Source organism: Tachyglossus aculeatus, chromosome 6 (genome assembly GCF_015852505.1).
Source record: "Tachyglossus aculeatus isolate mTacAcu1 chromosome 6, mTacAcu1.pri, whole genome shotgun sequence".
NCBI classification, from domain to species: domain Eukaryota; kingdom Metazoa; phylum Chordata; class Mammalia; order Monotremata; family Tachyglossidae; genus Tachyglossus; species Tachyglossus aculeatus.
In genome coordinates, this window is record NC_052071.1 from 58,822,301 (window position 1) to 58,842,899 (window position 20,599).

Genomic DNA, 20,599 nt, shown 5'->3' on the forward strand with positions numbered 1-20,599 from the left:
GGGGGTAATGGGGAGGGGGAGGAGGGGAAGAGGAAGGAGGGGGCTCAGTCTGGGAAGGCCTATATATATATATATGTATATATGTTTGTACAGATCTATTACTCCATTTATTTATTTTACTGATACATATTTATTTTCTAGACTGTGAGCCCACTGTTGGGTAGGGACTGCCTCTCTATGTTGCCAACTAGTACTTCCCAAGCGCTTAGTACAGCGCTCTGCACACAGTAAGCGCTCAATAAATATGATTGATTGATATTTATTCCATTTATTTCACTTTGCCAATATGTTTTAGCAACAGAGATGACTCTATTTGGTGCCAAATAAACACACTTGTTCCCAAAGAAATAATAACGCTCCTCAATTTGAGCATTTTTAAAACGTTTCTTCATAGAACACCAGAGAACAGCTTGTAAATAATAAAGCACAGCAACAGGCAAATCTATAGGAATGGATTTGTCCATGGGATGGTTAACCCCGTGGAAACTCCCTCCTATGAGGGATTAACCTCTCACTGTTGCCGTGAGAATCCAAGTCGGAATTGGGGGCTCGCCCACGCCGGAGGGCCGCTGCTTGCCAACACTTTCGGCCCTCAGCCGTTGGAAAACCAGGCAAGCATTAGGATGAGTGAGATTTCTACACGCATGGAGTCAGTGCTTCCTAAACCCTCACACTGGCAAGGGGATGTGTCTGTTCATTGTTACATTGCACTGTCCCAGACTCATTCCCATTCCCACTCAGTCTCATTCCCAGACTGAGCCCCCTTTTTCCTCTCCTCCTCCCCATCCCCCCCGCTCTACCTCCTTCCCCTCCCTGCAGCACCCGTATATATGTATGTACAGATTTATTACTCTATTTTCCTTCTACATATTTACTATTCTATTTATGTCGTTAATGATGTGCATTAACTTTAATTCTATTTATTCTGACGACTTGACACCCGCCCGCGTGTTTTGTTCCGTTGTCAGTCTCCCCCTTCAAGATTGTGAGCCCGCTGTTGGGTAGGGACCGTCTCTATATGTCGCCAACTTGGACTTCCCAAGCGCTTAATACAGTGCTCTGCATAAATACGATTGAACAAATGAACTCTCCCAAGCGCTTAATACAGTGCCCTGCACACAGGGAGCGCTCAATAAAAACCAGCGAATGAAATACACTTAAATATCACTACTACTAAGCGCTAGGCGAGGCGCTGGGGTAAATCGGCGAAGCATCACTCTGATGAAGTAGTTTTAGATTGCCCACTGGAAACCAACATGAAAATCAAGAAACTATAATTTGCTATAATTGAACGACGTCGGACTGCTTTTTATCCACAGAATTCAGAGCACCTTCTGTGAGCAGAACACCGTGCCGTGATGGGAAGGGGGCCTGGAAGAAAGGGACACAATCTCTGCTCTCAAGAGGTTTCTAATCTAACAGGAATTTACAGTCTAACCTCTCCTTTCCCCCATAATTGGCGTTATTTGCCGATTTTTACGGCTCGGCCGCTTTCCCTGGGCCTTTAAAGATGGGTGCTGTCCCTCTATTCCTGGGGACGATCGAGCCCGGTTAGGAAGGCTTGATTCCTGCGGCTGCCACGGCTGTCGTCCCAAAGTTTCGGTCCGTCTCGAGTCCTAACGACGCCTTTCTTCGCCAGGCCCTGGAAAACGACAAGATCACCCTGGAGAAAAGCCTGGCTTTCAAAGACACGCAAATAAAGGAGTATGAAGCTCTCCTGGCGTCGGTGAGAGCCAACAACCGCCAGCAGCAGGTGAGAGGGAGGGGTGCTTCCGTGCACGGGTCCTTCCCCACAGATTTGGGGAATACAACAATAAACAGACACATTCCCTGCCCGCAGTGGGCTTATTGTTATACTGTACTCTCCTAAACTCTTAGTCCAGTGCTCCGCACACAGGCAGCGCTCAATAAATACGACTGAATGAATGAATTTGGACCTGTCCTGGTACGAAGAGTTTGCTCAGGGAAATAATAATAATGATAATCAATCAATCAATTGTATTTATTGAGCGCTTACTGTATGCAGAGCACTGGACTAAGCGCTTGGGAAGTACAAGTTGGCAACATATAGAGGCGGTCCCTCCCCAACAGTGGGCTCACAGTCTAAAAGACAGAGAACAAAATCAAACATACTAACAAAATAAAATAAATAGAATAGATATGTACAAGGAAAATAAATAGAGTAATAAATATGTACAAACATATATACATATATACAGGTGCTGTGGGGAAGGGAAGGAGGTAAGATGGGGGGATGGAGAGGGGGACGAGGGGGAGAGGAAGGAAGGGGCTCAGTCTGGGAAGGCCTCCTGGAGGAGGTGAGCTCTCAGTAGGGCCTTGAAGGGAGGAAGAGAGCTAGCTTGGCGGATGGGCGGAGGGATCGGGGGCATTCCGGTCCCGGGGGATGACGTGGGCCGGGGTTGATGGCGGGACAGGCGAGAACGAGGTACGGTGAGGAGATTAGCGGCGGAGGAGCGGAGGGTGCGGGCTGGGCTGGAGAAGGGGAGAAGGGAGGTGAGGTAGGAGGGGGAGAGGTGATGAAGAGCCTTGAATCCCAGGGTGAGGAGTTTCTGCCTGATGCGCAGATTGATTGGTAGCCACTGGAGATTTTTGAGGAGGGGAGTAACATGCCCAGAGCGTTTCTGGACAAAGACAATCCGGGCAGCAGCATGAAGTATGGCTTGAAGTGGGGAGAGACACGAGGATGGGAGATCAGAGAGAAGGCTGATGCAGTAGTCCAGACGGGATAGGATGAGAGCTTGAACGAGCAGGGTAGCGGTTTGGATGGAGAGGAAAGGGCGGATCTTGGCAATGTTGTGGAGCTGAGACTGGCAGGTTTTGGTAACGGCTTGGATGTGAGGGGTGAATGAGAGAGCAGAGTCGAGGATGACACCAAGGTTGCGGGCTGGTGAGATGGGAAGGATGGTAGTGCCGTCAACAGGGATGGGAAAGTCAGGGAGAGGGCAGGGTTTGGGACGGAAGACAAGGAGTTCAGTCTTGGACATGTATATGGTACTCTCCCAAACTGAGGCACAGAGAAGTTAATAGTGATAATTGTGGTGTTTGCTCAGCTCTGTGTGCCAAGGACTGTCCTAGCCTCTCCTGACAAGCTAATCAGGTTGTCCCACTTGGGGCTCACGGATTAACATATGTATATATGTTTGTACGTATTTATTACTCTATTTTATTTGTACATATTTCTTCTATTTATAATAATGATGGCATTTATTAAGCGCTTACTATGTGCAAAGCACTATTCTAAGCGCTGGGGAAGTTACAAGGTGATCAGGTTGTCCCGTGGGGACTCACAGTCTTAATCCCCATTTTACAGATGAGGGAACTAAGGCACAGAGAATTTAAGTGACTTGCCCAAAGTCACACAGCTGACAGGCGGCAGAGTCAGGGTTGAACCCACGAACTCTGACTCCAAAGCCCGGGCTCTTTTATTTTGTTAGCATGTTTGGTTTTGTTCTCCGTCTCCCCCTTTTAGACTGTGAGTCCACCGTTGGGTAGGGACTGTCTCTCTATGTTGCCAACTTGTACTTCCCAAACGCTTAGTACAGTGCTCTGCACACAGTAAGCGCTCAATAAATACGATTGATTGATTGATTGATTTCCCCTATTTATTTATTTATTTTGTTTTGTTAATATGTTTTGTTTTGCTGTCTCCCCCTTCTAGACTGTGAGCCCGCTGTTGGGTAGGGACTGTCCCTATATGTTGCCAACTTGTACTTCCCAAGGTGCTAAGTGCTTAAGCGCTTAGTACAGTGCTCTGCACACAGTAAGCGCTCAATAAATATGATTGATTGATTCCCAAGCGCTTAGTACAGTGCTCTGCACACAGTAAGCGCTCAATAAATACGATTGATTGATTGATTTCCCCTATTTATTTATTTATTTAATTCTGTGAATATGTTTTGTTTTGTTGTCTGTCTCCCCCTTCTAGACTGTGAGCCCGCAGTTGGGTAGGGACCGTCTATGTTGCCAATTTGTACTTCCCAAGCGCTTCGCACACAGTAAGCGCTCAACACCACTGAATGAATGAAACAGTACAGGGCCTTGGCCCACGGTAAGCGCTCAGTAAGTACCACTGATTGATTGACAGCCCGTCTGCTTGCCCATTCTTCCAGCAAGGACTCCAAGATTCCAGCACAAAGTGCCGCAAGCTGGAGGAAACCATCCTCTGCCTCCGGCACGCCCAGTCGGACGCGGAATATCGCCTGAAGGAACTGGAGTACGGCAAACGCAACCTGGAGCAGGAGAACAAGAACCTCAGAATTCAGGTGACTCCCCAAGCCTGGCCACGCAGATGATTTTTTATTCACTCAATCGTATTGATTGAGCGCTTACTGTGTGCGGAGCACTGTGCTAAGCGCTCGGGAAGTACAAGTTGGCAACGCATACGATTTAAGATCCACCATTCTTTCATCCAAACTCAAAGCCGATAGAGTCGGCTTTGAGACGGGGCTCGTGCCGCCTCGGATTGCAAACGGTATTTCCGGCCACTGGCATCCTCATGTGCCTCACATGAGAAAAAAGAGAAAAAGAGAAAAAATATTTCCAAGTGCCCTCCGATTTTGCTGGGGTTTGCTGCCTTTGGCTTTGTGTACTTGTTTTACATCTTCTCAACACTTCCCTGTTTTCTGATAACCCAGCTTCAATCCTAAATTTTTTTTTGTAACTTGTTTTACATTTTCTCAACACTTCCCTCTTTTCTGATAACCCAGCTTCAATCTTAAATTTTTTTATTTGTAACTTGTTTCACATCTTCAACGCTTCCCTGTTTTCTGATAACCCAGCTTCGATCTTAAATTTTTCTTTTGTAACTTGTTTTACATCTTCTCAACACTTCTCTGTTTTCTGATAACCCAGCTTCGATCTTAAATTTTTCTTTTGTAACTTGTTTTACATCTTCTCAACGCTTCCCTGTTTTCTGATAACCCAGCTTCGATCTTAAATTTTTCTTTTGTAACTTGTTTTACATCTCAAAGCTTCCCTGTTTTCCGATAACCCAGGTTCAATCAAATTTTTTTTTGTAACTTGTTTTACATCTTCTCCACACTTCCCTGTTTTCTGATAACCCAGCTTCAATCTTAAATATTTTTTTGTAACTTGTTTTACATCTTCTCAACACTTCCCTCTTTTCTGATAACCCAGCTTCAATCTTAAATTTTTTTTATTTGTAACTTGTTTTACATCTTCTCAACACTTCCCTGTTTTCTGATAACCCAGCTTCAATCTTAAAATTTTTTTTGTAACTTGTTTTACATCTTCTCAACGCTTCCCTGTTTTCTGATAACCCAGCTTCAATCTTAAAATTTTTTTTGTAACTTGTTTTACATCTTCTCAACGCTTCCCTGTTTTCTGATAACCCAGCTTCAATCTTAAATTTTTTTTTTGTAACTTGTTTTACATATTCTCAACACTTCCCTGCTTTCTGATAACCCAGCTTCGATCTTAAATTTTTTTATTTGTAACTTGTTTTACATCTTCTCAACACTTCCCTGTTTTCTGATAACCCAGCTTCGATCTTAAATTTTTCTTCTGTAACTTGTTTTACATCTTCTCAACGCTTCCCTGTTTTCTGATAACCCAGCTTCGATCTTAAATTTTTTTATTTGTAACTTGTTTTACATCTTCTCAACACTTCCCTGTTTTCTGATAACCCAGCTTCAATCTTAAATTTTTTTATTTGTAACTTGTTTTACATCTTCTCAACACTTCCCTGTTTTCTGATAACCCAGCTTCAATCTTAAATTTTGTTTTTTGTAACTTGTTTTACATCTTCTCAACGCTTCCCTGTTTTCTGATAACCCAGGTTCGATCTTAAATTTTTTTTCCCACCCCCACTCATTTGTTCATTCATTCAATCGTATTTATTGAGCGCTTACTGTGTGCACAGCACTGTACTAAGCGCTTGGGAAGTACAAGTCGGCAACATATAGAGACGGTCCCTACCCAACAGCGTAGAAGCAGCGTGGCTCAGTGAAAAGAGCCTGGGCTTTGGAGTCAAAGGTCGTGGGTTCAAATCCCGACTCTGCCACTTGTCAGCTGTGTGACTTTGGGCCAGTCACTTCACTTCTCTGGGCCTCAGTTCCCTCATCTGTAAAATGGGGATGAAGACTGTCAGCCCCACGTGGGACACTGTATCTACCCCAGTGCTTAGAACAGCGCTTAGCACACAGTAAGCGCTTAACAAATGCCAACATTATTATTAGAAGGGGGAGACAGATAACAAAACATGTATTCAATGGAGAGCACTGTACTAAGCACTTGGGAGAGTACAACACAATATGGCTGGTAGACGTATTCCCTGTCCACAAAGAACTTACAGTCTAGAGGGAGAATTCTGATTTCTCTATTTGTAAGGATTTTTATGACTGTTTCCTCCATTAAAGAGTAAGCTTGTGGGCAGGGAATGTGATTTCTATTGTACTTTTCCAGGTGCTCAATACAATGTATTCGATTATATGTTGCCAACTCGTACTTCCCAAGCGCTTCATACAGTGCTCTGCACACAGTAAGCGCTCAATAAATGCGATTGATGATGATGATGATACCGACGGGTGCCGGGTGAGCCCTGCCGGCCTCGGTTTCCCCTCCCTGTCCCCGTCATCGGGCGTCCTACTTTTTCCCCAAAAGCCGGCACCCGGGGTTCGGAAACTGTTTTCTCCGCGGCGGGTAGGTCACGGACACGTGCACGGGCCCGACGCTCCAGGCCAAAATCGATGAGATCTCCAGCCACTACGTGGAGATGGTCAAGAACCTGAGAGCGGAGAAGGACAGAGAGATCTGCAAGCTGAGGGTCTGTTGGCTCTTTCTGGGGGTCCCCGTGGGGCTGGATGGGGGGCTTTTCTGCAGCGAGGATCCCTCCGCTGCCCCCCAAAACACACACATCCTCACTCAGAGGGCTCCTCCGGGCATCCGTTTCCACACAAAAATCGTCCCCTGAACCGGGGGTCAGAACGGTACCACAGAGAAGCAGCGTGGCTCAGTGGAAAGAGCCCGGGCTTTGGAGTCCGAGATCATGAGTTCAAATCCCGGCTCTGCCGCTTGTCAGCTGGGTGACTTCGGGCAAGTCACTTCGCTTCTCTGGGCCTCAGTGACCTCATCTGGAAAATGGGGATGAAGACTGTGAGCCCCCCGTGGGACAACCTCATCACCTTGTAACCTCCCCAGCGCTTAGAGCAGTGCTTGGCACGTAGCAAGCGCTTAATAAATGCCATCATTATCATTTATTCGGTGCTTACTGTGTGATAAGTGCTGGGACAGATGCACGGCGAACAGGTCGGACACACCCTCTCTGGACCTTGGTCTCCTCCTCCGGAAAATGGGGAGAACAAGCAGGGCCTACTGGAGAGAGCAAAGGCCTGAGAGCCAAGACCTGGGTTCGAATCCCGGCTCTGTCGGGTGCTTGCTGTGAGACCTTGGGAAAGCCATTTAAGCTCTCGTAGATTCTGGGCTCGTCCGCACTTCCTGGCCCATCACGGGCCCGGGCGTCGGAAGGACCTGGGTTTTAATCCCGGCTCTGCCCCGTGTCTGCTGTGTGACCTTGGGCAAGTCACTTAACTTCTCTGGGCCTCAGTTATCATCTGTAAAATGGGGATTAGGACTGTGAGCCCCCCGTGGGACAACCTCATCACCTTGTGACCTCCCCAGCGCTTAGAACAGTGCTTTGCACATAGTAAGCGCTTAATAAATGCCATTATTATTATTATTATTCCCCGGGCCTTTCTCTCATCTGTAAAATGGGGATTTAGAGTGTGAGCCCCACGTGGGACAGGGACTGTGTCCAACCTGCTTAACTTGTATCTACCCCAGCGCTCAGAACATTGCTCGGCACGTCGTAAGCACTTACCAAGGACCGTCACCAGAATTATTCTTATTACTTGTTCGCTTCGCTTCTGACACTAGTCCCACGGGCAATAACCGCCCACAAAATCCCAGCCCAGAGTGAAGAGCGGCAGGAGGGATCTCGGTGGGAAGGCGGCATGCCACTTCACGTCCGTCCTTCTCTTTCCCCAGACCCAAATCAACCAGCTCCAGAAGGACGTCTCCCGGAGAGAGGGGAGTGGCGGTGACTTCCAGATGAAGCTTCAGGAGCTGACGAGCATGCTGGAGGAGAAAAACGCTGTCATCAGACAGCAGATGGAGGTGAGCGGTCCGGCCGGAGGGGTCGGCGGCCAATCTCGCCCCTTCCCGGAACGAGTCAGGTGGGACTCAAGCGCTTAGTACAGTGCTCGGCACACAGTAAGCGCTCAATAAATACGATTGATTGATTGACTCACCACTGGAAACAGCCCACGGCGGGGAGGAGGCCGGCCAGTCGAGGGCAGCGGCTTGCCCCAAGAGGGCCGCCTGGTAGACGGCCAACAGCGGGCTCACAGGCTAGAAGAATGAATGAAGTCATTCATTCATGAGCGCTTACTACACGGCTCTGCATTCATTCATTCATTGTCGTCTTTAGTGAGCGCTTACTGTGTGCAGAGCACTGGACTGAGCGCCCGGGAAGTCCAAGTTGGCAACATATAGAGACGGTCCCTACCCAACAGTGGGCTCACAATCTAGAAGAATGAAGTCATTCATTTATGACCGCTTAGTACACGGCTCTGCATTCATTCATTCATTCTTTCAATCGTATTTATTGAGCGCTTACTGTGTGCTGAGCACTGGACTAAGAGCCTGGGAAGTACAAGTTGGCAACATATAGAGATGGTCCCTACCCAACAGTGGGCTCACAGTCTAGAAGAATGAAGTCATTCATTCATGAGCGCTTAGTACATGGCTCTGCATTCATTCATTCGTTCATTCTTTCAATCGTAGTTATCGAGCGCTTACTGTGTGCAGAGCACTGTACTAAGCGCTTGGGAAGTACAAATTGGCAACATATAGAGACGGTCCCTACCCAACAGTGGGCTCACAGTCTAGAACAATGAATTAAGTCATTCATTCATGAGCGCTTAGTACACAGCTCTGCATTCATTCATTCAATCGTATTTATTGATTGCTTACTGTGAGCAGAGCACTGTACTAAGCGCTTGGGAAGTACAAGTTGGCACACAGTAATAGTAATTATTATTCAAAGCCCTACTGAGAGCTCACCTCCTCCAGGAGGCCTTCCCAGACTGAGCCCCCTCCTTCCACTCCCTCTCCCCATCCCCCCGCCTTACCTCCTTCCCCTCCCCACAGCACCTGTATATATGTTTGTATGTATTTATTACTCTATTTATTTTACTTGTACATGTTTATTCTACTTATTTTATATTGTTAATGTGTTCTGTTGTCTGTCTCCCCCTTCCAGACTGTGAGCCCGCTGTTGGGTAAGGACCGTCTCTATACGTTGCCAACTTGTACTTCCCAAGCGCTTAGTACACCGCTCTGTACACAGTAAGCGCTCAATAAATACGACTGAATGAATGGACTGGGCCCGATTCAATCAATCCATCAATCATATTTATTGAGCGCTTACTGTGTGCAGAGCACCGTACTAAGCGCTTGGGAAGTACAAGTTGGCAGCATACAGAGACGGTCCCTACCCAACAGTGGGCTCACAGTCTAGAAGGGGGAGACAGAGAACAAAACCAAACATACTAACAAAATAAAATAAATAGAATAGATATGTACAAGTAAAATAAATAGAGTAATAAATATGTACAAACATATATACAGGTTCAGATTCAGAATTTTGAAACACTTTCCCAGAAAATCTTGCCCAGTTGGGTGGTCCCTCTGGAATCGGGAAGATGCGGGGTTGCCTGAAGCCGGACACTGTTTCACTGGGCCACCAAGTGGAATAAGGGCAGTGCCTGGGGATGCTGGAATTTTGGAAATTCCAAGACCAGGGAAGGCTCTGGGGAGTGAGGGAGACCTGAGAGCTGGAAATGGAAGGGCTCAGGAGTCTCGTCGGGTGCCGAGAGGTGAATCCCCCCTCCAGGGTCTGTAGCCACGGCATATCTAGACTGTTCAGAGAAGCAGCGTGGCTCAGCGGGAAAAGCCCGGGCTTGGGAGTCAAAGGTCACGGCTTCTAATCCCGGCTCTGCCGCTTGTCAGCTGTGTGACTTCGGGCAAGTCACTTTACTTCTCTGTGCTTTTTACCTCATCTGTGAAATGGGGATTAAGACTGTGAGCCCCACATGGGCCAACCTGATTACCTTGTATCCCCCCGCCACTGCTTAGCACATAGCACTCAACAAATGCCATCACTATCCTCCCCCTCTAGACTGTACGCTCCTTGTGGGCAGGTAATGGGTTTGTTTATTGTTACACTGTACTGTCTTAAGTTCTTAGTACGGTTAGTGATGTGCACGCGGTAAGCGCTCGGTACGAATGAATGAATGGGGGAATAGCTTTATGGTCCCGGGCACGGAAACCAAGGCAGCTCAGCTCCTCCGTTAACGTGCAGCTCCGAGGGGCAGGAGCAGGTGTTTTGCTCCTGGTGTATTCTCCTGCTTGCTTGGAACGGTGCTCCCTAAATTCCCCCTGATGAGTCGCTTAGCTACCCACCTCCCCTTTGATTCCTCCATCAATCAAAAAGCTCGAGAAACCCCTCCAAGTCACAGCAGCCTGTGAAACAGGGCACAGATCACTCTTCACCACCAGCCCCGGACTGACTGGCTTCCTTTTCTTGCCTTCCTCCAGGAACTCTCCAGGCTGAGGCAAGAGATTTCTTCCTCCTCCTCCTCCCTGGGATGCTCGAAGAAAACCTTCACCACCACCAGGAAGTAATGCGTTTTCATCGTTACCTTTATTATTTCTATTTGGGGGAGCCGGATGCGAAGCCGTATGAAATATTTCCAGATACCCGGGAGGGATGAAAACTCCAGGGTTCAGAAATGTATTCCATAAACTCGCTGAGCAGCAGCATGGTCCAGTGGGATAGCGCACGGGTGTGGACCTGGGTTCGAATCCCAGCTCCGCCACATGTCCGTTGTGTGACCCTGGGCAAGTCCCTTCACTTCTCTGTGCCTCAGTTACCATCTGTAAAATAAGGATAAGACCTGTGAGCCCCAAGTGGGACATGAACAGTGTCCAACCTGATCACCTTGTATCCACCCCAGCGCTTAGTACAGCGCATGGCACATAGAAAGTGCTTAAATACCATTAAAAATGGTATTTTTTACCATTGTGTGTCTTACCAAAAGACACACAAAGAGAAAATGGCTAAGGTGCATTCCGAGGAGAAATTCCTGGTGGGCAGGCAGAGAATGTGTCACTTGGTTTTTGTCCTTCGCAAGCATTTAGAATGGGGTTGTCACCTCAGGGGCTTAGGAAATGCTCTGATTACTGCTCCTTCCTCTACTAGAGAAGCAGCATGGCTCAGTGGAAAGAGCATGGGCTTTGGGGTCAGAGGTCATGGGTTCGAATCCCGGCCCCAGCACAAGTCTGCTGTGTGACCATGGGCAAGTCCCTTAACTTCTCTAAGCCTCAGTTGCCTCATCTGTAAAAAATGGGGATTAAGACTGTGCACCCCACGTAGGACAACTTGATCACATTGTATCTCCCCCGCCCAGGGCTTAGAACAGTGCTTTGCACATAGTAAGCGCTTAACAAATGCCATCATTATTATTATTATTATTGCTAAGTCCCACATTACTCCAGTTCATTCTGGAAATATAGCCCATCCATACATACTAGTCTGCAACCTGCCACGTGTCAACAAGGGCATGTGACAAAACGCAGTATGTTAATAATAATAATAATAATGATGGCATTTGTTAAGCGCTTACTATGTGCAAAGCACTGTTCTAAGCGCTGGGGGGATACAACGTGATCAAGGTGTCCCACGTGGGGCTTACAGTCTCAATCCCCATTTTTACAGATGAGGTAACTGAGGCTCAGAGAAGGTAAGTGACTTACCCAAGGTCACACAGCAGACTTGTGGTGGAGCTGGGATTCGAACCCACGACCTCTGACTCCAAAGCCCGGGCTCTTTCCACTGAGCCACGCTGCTTCTCTGTTTGTGTTCCCATAATTTCTCCCCAGAAGACACAGTGTAACTGGTAGAGCTCCAATTCTACTTTATTTTGCCCCCAGTCAATGGGTGTTGGCTAGAAACATTCCTTTCCAGCTACTCTATGCCTAGGCTTTGTAAGACAGTGGGCAGGAGTGAAGAGGCCCTGTCTACTCTAATCAATCAATTGTATTTATTGAGCGCTTACTGTGTGCAGAGCACTGTATTACGCGCTTGGGAAGTACATGTTGGCAACATATACCAATGGTATATGTTATATACCATGGTATAATGGTATATACCAAATGGTATATACCAATGGTATACCAAATACCAATGGCATTTACTGAGTGCTTACTGTGTGCAGAGCACTGTACTAAGCGCTTGAGAGAGGAGTACAGTAGAAGAGTCGGTAGACACCTTCCCTGCCCACCACGAGCTCCCAGCCTAGGAAGAGGAGACAGACATTAATATTAATAAATAAATTATGTTTATGTACATAAAGGGCTGTGGGGCTGAGGGAGGGGTGAATAAAGGGGGCAAATCCAAGTGCTGAGCTGGAGTAGTCATGGTATTTACTGAGCACCAACTGGGTGCGACACACTGTACTATGCTCTTGGGAGAGACGCAAGCAAGGAAGTGACACGTTCCCTGTCCACGGGGATCCTTGGAAGCAGCGTGGCTCAGTGGAAAGAGCCCGGGCTTTGGAGTCAGAGGTCATGGGTTCAAATCCCAGCCCCGCCAATAATCAGCTGTGTGACTGTGGGCAAGTCACTTAACTTCTCTGTGCCTCAGTTACCTCATCTGGAAAATGGGGATTAAAACTGTGAGCCCCCCGTGGGACAACCTGATCACCTTGTAACCTCCCCAGTGCTTAAAAGAGTGCTTTGTACATACTAAGCACTTAATAAATGCCATTATTAAATTACATCCCAGCTCTGCCAACTGTCAGCTACGTAACTTTGGGCGAGTCACTTAACTTCTCTGTGCCTCCGTTACCTCATCTGTAAAACGGGGATTAAGACTGTGAGCCCCACGAGAGAAAACCAGCTTACCTTGTAACCTCCCCAGCGCTTAGAACAGCACTTTGCACATAGTAAGCACTTAATAAATGCCGTCATCATTATTATTATCCTTACACTCTTAGCAGGACAGACAGAAAGGCCCCTCTTTTGAAATCTGGGATGGCCTCCAAGTGATTAAAATGCCCTTCTTTCCTGGTTTTGTTCAGGTATAGAACCCAGTACCCTATCCTGGGTCTCCTGTATGATGATTACGAATACATCCCGCCAGGCAAGGACAGAGAGACCATCGTCATCGAAAACACGGAGGATAAGTGGATCTGCGTAAGTACCCGGAGACCCCCCTCCCGTCAAACCAGTCTGCCTCGGCCAGAAGCAGGCGGGGAAAACTCATTTTGGGCACAGGAAATACTCCCGCTGCTGCCCCACGATAAGCCAACCTTACTTGTTGCCCGGAAAATCATTAACAGTGGTTTTGCGCCTAGTTTTCTCCGACCCTGGGGTCAGACAGATCAGCGATGACCCAAACCAGTACGGCCTCCGTGGCTAGATCGTCAGCTCCTCACCGGTAGATATCAGGTGTCCTAATTCTGGAGTACTCTCACTGTTGGGAAGTATATGTTGCCAACTTGTACTTCCCAAGCGCTTAGTACAGTGCTCTGCACACAGTAAGCACTCATTAAATATGACTGAATGAATGAATGAAAGGTCGAGTCCAGCACTCAGCACCCGGTCCAGTAGCACTGATTGATTTGACCACCACAGTTCTCCTTTGGCGGAAGATGAGCAGGGCCAAAGCGAGCTCCTAATGCCAGCTCCGCCGCTTCCCTGGGCCTCAGTCACCGCATCTGTAAAAGGGGGATGAAGACTGTGAGCCCCGCGTGGGACACGGACCGTATCCGAACTGATTAGCTTGCATCCGCCCCAGCGCTCAGTACAGCGCCTGAAACATAGTAAATGCTGAACGGATACCATTGGGAAAAAAAAAAAGGTCCAGGAAACAAGGAGACCCTGAGGTTTTCCACGGTTCCGTTGATTGAGAGGTGTTCAAACGTGGTGAGTTTTCTCACGTTCCTCAAAGCCTTCCCCTGCTTGTCTCTTACAGCCGTGAAGACCCCACTGCCCAGAGAAGTTCCCGTCCAAACAACTGCACCGTCGGCCCGCCTCTTCCTCTTTCCCCATCTGCTAATATTCCGGCCGCTTCCACGGCCTCCAGCCGCCCAACCGTTCACTCCCAGCTTCCTCCGTGAGCGGGGCCGGTCAGCGGTGGTCCAGGAAGCTTCCCGAAATTGGGATAGCTGCGGCCGCTGATTCCTTCACAGGATTTCCTGGGCGGCGGGGACTCTGGCCCTTTAAGAACTCCTGCACCCATTCTAATCACCATTTCTTTAGACCGCTTGGGAGAGGGGAAGCCTTCGGAGAAAAAAAAAGAAACCGATTTATGTAGGTTTCTTTCCCACGCATCAAGCCTTGGGATGGAAGGAAGGGATTAATGTATCACCTACTCACGTGTTTAATCACGCTTCTGCTTGGGCTTAGCGGGCAATGGTGGACTATATTATTTAGCAGACGAATAGGATAGTGGTTTAATGCCTCATAAAGGAACCTTGTAAAAATAAATACACAATATTAGGCTGTAGAAAGCTGGCCCTAGCTGTAAACTGTAGGAGTTTCTGGTGACAGACTGTAGCAAGTCCTTCCCCTTACTGTTCCCCACACTACGTAACAGGGTGATGCCCTCTTCAAGGGGAAAAAACAAACAAACCCTCCAATCAATTAAAAAACTGTTGATCTAGTCAGTGCTCCTAACATGGGTGTTTTTGGATCGAGCGCTGTTATGGGAAGTGGAAAACGTTCCTCCCACACGGCACGAGAGAACTAGAACCCATTTCTCATAACGCAACTCTCTTCAGACTTCCCCCACTGTAGGAAAATGGACTGCACGGGAAAAGGCCTATTTCTGACATTGTACCAAGCATTTGGGGAAGAACACCTTGAAACCATTTAATAGGCTCAAAAGTATCCCGCTTTCATCTTTAAAGTGGTAAGCTCTGCACTTGGCTCAGACCTGAGCTAAGCTGAGGCCAGAGTTGCCCTCTCCTGCTCAAACTGGAAGGTAATTCATCTTTTGTTGAAGCTGAAACCTTCCAGTGACCGAGGAGAGCGGCCCTTGCAGTTTCATTTTCCTTGTTTGTCAAAATAGGCTTCTGATTAGAACGAATGGCTACCGAGTCAGATTCGCATTGCTCTGAATTCATTCATTCAATCGTATTTATTGAGCGCTTACTGTGTGCAGCGCACTGTACGAAGCGCTTGGGAAGTACAAGTTGGCAACATATAGAGACGGTCCCTACCCGACAACGGGCTCACAGTCTAGAAGGGGGAGACAGAAAACAAAACATGAACAGGTGTCAAGTCATCAGAATAAATAGAAGTAAAGCTAGATGCACATCATTAACAAAATAAAATAGAATAGTAAATATGTACACGTAAAATAGAGTAATAAATCTGTACAAACATATATACAGGTGCTGTGGGGAAGGGAAAGAGGTAGGGTGGGGGGATGGGGAGGGGGAGAGGAAGGAGGGGGATCAGTCTGGGAAGGCCCCCTGAAGAAGGTGAGCTCTCAGTAGGGCTTTGAAGGGAGGAAGAGAGCGAGCTTGGCGGATGTGCGGAGGGAGGGCATTCCAGGCCAGGGGGAGGATGTGGGCCGGGGGTCGACGGTGGGACAGGAGAGAACGAGGCCCAGTGAGGAGGTGAGCAGCAGCAGAGGAGCGAAGGGTGCGGGCTGGGATGGAGAAGGAAAGAAGGGAGGTGAGGTAGGAGGGGGCGAGGTGATGGACAGTCTTGAAGCCGAAAGTGAGGAGTTTTTGCCTGATGCGTACTGGAGATTTTTGAGGAGGGGAGTAACAAGCCCAGAGAGTTTCTGCACAAAGATGATCCGGGCAGCAGCATTTAGTATGGACTGAAGTGGGGAGAGACAGGAGGATGGGAGATCAGAGGGGAGGCTGATGCAGTCATCCAGTCAGGATAGGATGAGATTGAACCAGCAGGGTAGCGGTTTGGATGCAGCAATTTCCCCTTCCAGGCTATGAGCCCGTTGTTGGGTAGGGACCGTCTCTATATGTTGCCAACTTGTACTTCCCAAGCACTTAGTACAGTGCTCTGCACACAGTAAGCGCTCAATAAATACGACTGAATTAATGAATGAATGAATGGAGAGGAAAGGGCGGATCTTGGTGATGTTGCGTAGGTGAGACCTGCAGATTTTGGTGACGGATTGGATGTGAGGGGTGAACGAGAGAGCAGAGTCAAGGATGACACCAAGGTTGCGGGCTTGTGAGACAGGAAGGATGGTAGTGCTGTCTACAGCGATGGGAAAGTCAGGGAGAGGGCAGGGTTTGGGAGGGAAGATAAGGAGTTCAGTCTTGGACATATGGAATCAGAATGTTAAGCCGAATGTTCCCCAAGGACCATGACCACTTTGTGGAAAAAGTGCATTTATGGGGGGAAGGGAAGCAGTGTGCCTCAGTTTTAGATCCGAGTCATGGCTGGGGTCAGGTTTTCTACTTTGACCAGATTCTCCCAGGCCCACGGTACGGTGTTCTGTAAATGCCGATAACCGATTTCCACAAAGAATCCCAAATCGGTCCCTTAAAACGTATTCAAATCCATCTGTTGCCCAACTTGAGTTCTGACAGAAATGAAGGGGGCTGAAAAATTCTTGTCTCCACAACCTTGAACGGGTCATGTGAAATCAGAGTCTCCATCGCACACTGGCCCACTTGGCTAATGAAAGCCCAACTGGGGCCGACTCTTGCCCCTTTCCAAAACTAAGATACTCCACGGCAGCTGGATGCTTTTTCCTTTCTTTCAGAGTCCTTCTTGTCTAAGGGGATGTTTCTCACGTTGCCCACAGACTGTCTGCGGGGGGAACTGTATGCTGAAGCAAGCCCTGTAACATTTGCTGGAAGATAACATCTTTCCAGTGCTTAGAACAGTGCTTTGCACATAGTAAGCGCTTAACAAATGCCATCATCATCATCATCATTATTATTATTTTTTAAGTGTTTGGGGGAAGTAATGTACCGATTTCAGAATTCCACAATAAAATTATCTTAAAGCAGTGCACACGTGGTCTCTGGCAGGGGTGTGTAGGGGTGGCGATGCAGAGTCCACTCAGCGATCCCCCAGGGAACTGATTTCCACGAGAAAGTAAATATCGTTACATCTGAGGAATGGCTAAGCCTCACTAATCTTCCAACCCCCAAGGTTGGCGTTTTCTTAAGGAAAGCACTAGCACTGGCTAAGAGTTGAGCCTAACGATCACAATAATACAATAACAGCAACAGTTTTTCTCCCCTTCCTAGGACCATTCCTCTCCTCTTGTGCCCCTCTGTCCCTGCAACCCTCACCACTTCTATATTTTTAGGCACTTCTGTTCTGTGCCTAACTTCATTCATTCATTCAATGGTATTTATGGAGCGCTTCCTGTGCGCAGAGCACTGTACTAAGCGCTTAGGAGAGTCCAACCAGACAATAAACAGACACGTTCCCTGCCCAAAGATGCGGGAAGAGCTTGAACCTGTGCTCCGGGCAGCCAGGTTCTTGTCCCTTCTTGTTGTGTGACCCAAGAAGTCACTTAACCCCCTCCGTACCTCAGTTCCCACATCTGTTATATGAGGACGAAAGACCTGGTCTCTCTCCCTCAGGTTCCGAGCCCCTTGAGGGAGGGGACTGTGCCGTTCTGATTATCCCGTATTCGTCCCGGCGCTGAGCAGAGTGCTCAGCTCAACGCTTAATACCATCACTATTCTTTAAAGCATCACGGGTCAAAATCATCCTCTCTGGGGCAGGCGGGCAAGGAAAGACTCAACCGCACCCGGGAACGGGTTACATACGTTGACACGCACGTTGATGTGAGTCGAGGCTGTGGGAAGCAGGTCACGAGGGGTGGGCCCGCCTCCGACGGGAATGGCGAGCGCGGAGGTGGCCGCTGTGGGAACGCAGAGAGAGGCCGCTTCGAGACGAGCCTGTGGGATGGAAAGGACAGGACATTCGAGTGGATCGACGCGATGGAACGACGGGGCTCTCAGGCGAGGTGAAAACGGCATCCCCGTCTCCGACGCGGGCCAACCTGGTGGCATTAGCTTCCGAGCCCAAGGGCCGGGCCCAACTGGGCTGCCCATCACCCCGGCTTGGGAGCGAGGCTGAATGTGACGGCGCCGGATGACCTCTAAGTTATCTTCTGTGAGCCCGTCTTCTAGAGTGTGAGCCCGTTGTTGGGTAGGGAATGTCTCTATATGTTGCCAGCTTATACTTCCCAAGCGCTTAGTACAGTGCTCTGCACACAGTAAGTGCTCAATAAATATGACTGAATGAGGAGCTGGGATGTAGGTGGGCTGACACCTACCCCCCGTCCCCACAACTGGACCGAACCCCTGGGGAAAGGATAATAATAATAATAATAATGATGGCATTTGTTAAGCGCTTACTATGTGCAAAGCACTGTTCTAAGTGCTGGGGAGGTTACAAGGTGATCGGGTTGTTCCATGTGGGGCTCACAGTCAATCCCCATTTTACAGATGAGGGAACTGAGGCACAGAGAACTGAAGTGACTTGCCCAGAGTCACACAGCTGGGATTTGAACCCATGACCTCTGACTCCGAAGCGCATGCTCTTTCCACGGAGCCACAGTGCTTTTGGATCCTGTTGGCAGGTGCCTGGGAGCTCTCCTCCTCTAATCTGAATGCACTTGTGAAGTAGGGAGGGGAAGAAAGGAGGGTCCAGGCTCCCCTCTTCTTTGCTTGGCTGTCTGCTTGCTTGATTAATGGAGTTTGGAGGTGGGGGTAGGGGACTTCCCAAGGCCGGTGGGCTCAGGCCGGGTCTGGACCAAAGGGGACGTCGATGGGGGTGAGCTGGAGCCCGGGGGTGGTGCTTTGGGGGGGGTCACGCCTTCTGAGGGTGGTCCGGACCTTCCGCTGCCCCGCTAGGAGCCTCTGGGGATCTGAGGATCACGGGAGCCGTGCGGGGGATACTGACCTGTTGCTGCTCAGCCTGCGTGTCGGCTAAGAAGGCCTCGAGCCGTATGGAGAGGCCAGTCCGGGGCACCCGGAAGGGCTCCCGGGGAGACTGCGGGCACCTCATCCAAATTCGGAGAATGCCGACCGAGTCAGAGCAACTCCTGAAACCAACTGGGCGTCTTAAAGAGCTGCTGAAAACAGGGGAAGAAATATAAGCACGCCTGGGAGAGGACATCAGGGCCACAGATCTAAGTAATGGTGTTCAAGATGTTTTCCTGCTACAAATGTTTGGGGACCACAGACACACGCAACTAAAAGGAATTATAACGAAGTGGCGGAGGCAGGGCCGGCATTCTGTTTGAGGGCTGCAAAATCTAATTACTACCACAAACCCATAAATGGTTATTCTCAAGAGCCGGGGTGAGACGGGTTCCTCTGTCGGTAGGGAGGGGCCGAGGTCCTCCAGAACACACGTTTTCAGGCCGCGGTTGGCCTGAAGCGCTGCCGCGGGAGCAGGACGCCCTTTGTGACCACCCACACGTGCTCAGCTGGAACGTGACGCACGGTCAGAGGCGGAAGCATGCGCGTGGAACGGGCCAAGGCGTGGGCACCGTCTCCTGAGTCCTCCTCAACGGCCGGGACCACGGCCCCGCGACTCGGGAGAACCGAGGGTCTGCGGGTCGTAGGGCGGAGGCGTCTCTCGCTCTGACGAATACTTCCAGTTGAACGGCACCTGACACGGAGTAAGCGCTTAACAAAGACTATAATTCTTATTATTATATTTCCAGCTGAGCGTCGGGGTTTCTGTTTTCGGACCAGAACCTCCTCCCGGGAACCGAGAACATCCAACCCGTTTCCGAGCAGCCGCTTCAGAGGTCCCGGTTTGCGCGTCCCCATCCCCGGCCCTCGCCCCTGCTGCAATTTTTTTTTACGAAAACCACCCGGGACCGCGGTCCCGCCGGAGTCCGCTTCGAGGGAAAGATCCCACCGGGCATTGGAGTGCAAGAGATGCTTTTTATTGTATGCTCATTACGGTGAGTGACACACTTCGAAATGACGACCCCCACGGAACAGTGACAATCTTATTTTACAGCGTGTACATCATTTACAGCCACATAACACACAAGTCGCTTTTCCTAAGAGATCTCCCAAGTTGGACACTCTGAAGTTTAGAGATAGTAAAGAGTTTTCTTCTCAAGGAACTGATTCTCACCCGGTGCGAAAAACCAAAAGGTGAACTTTGGCGGAAACACAAAGCCACCAGAGAGCATGAGGGAAGGCTACACTTCTGCTTGGTGTTTTGACACCCGTGGGAACAGCTGGGTGCGGACACGAAGCAACTCAAAATAAAAAAGTAGAAAAAAAGGACGCGTCATATGCATCACACTGACGGACGGGGTTTTTTTTTTTTTCCATTAAATAGCCCTAGACCAGCTGGTTATACTAAGCGCCATTTGGACTCTCGCAGCATGCTAACACAAAGCACTGGGGGGGAAGGGATGCATATTTCCAATGTATATACTGTAAACTGAAGACCCAGCTCGGAGCTCCGTGGGCAACACGCCATTCGGGGTTAAACACGGCAGACACACACTGCCTTAGAC

General features: G+C 48.9%; 1 protein-coding gene across 1 annotated transcript in view; it reads left to right on the top strand.

Annotated features, from left to right (window-relative positions):
- Positions 1-14,767, top strand: part of POF1B (POF1B actin binding protein) — a 50,520-nt gene extending 35,753 nt beyond the window's left edge. The window contains exons 9-15 of the mRNA XM_038748039.1: positions 1,640-1,753; positions 4,131-4,283; positions 6,686-6,805; positions 8,026-8,154; positions 10,639-10,721; positions 13,182-13,296; positions 14,078-14,767. Coding sequence (XP_038603967.1) covers positions 1,640-1,753; positions 4,131-4,283; positions 6,686-6,805; positions 8,026-8,154; positions 10,639-10,721; positions 13,182-13,296; positions 14,078-14,083 — 720 coding nt within the window. The 3' untranslated portion in view covers positions 14,084-14,767. The remainder of the gene's footprint in view (positions 1-1,639; positions 1,754-4,130; positions 4,284-6,685; positions 6,806-8,025; positions 8,155-10,638; positions 10,722-13,181; positions 13,297-14,077) is intronic.
- The last annotated feature ends 5,832 nt before the right edge of the window (positions 14,768-20,599 follow it).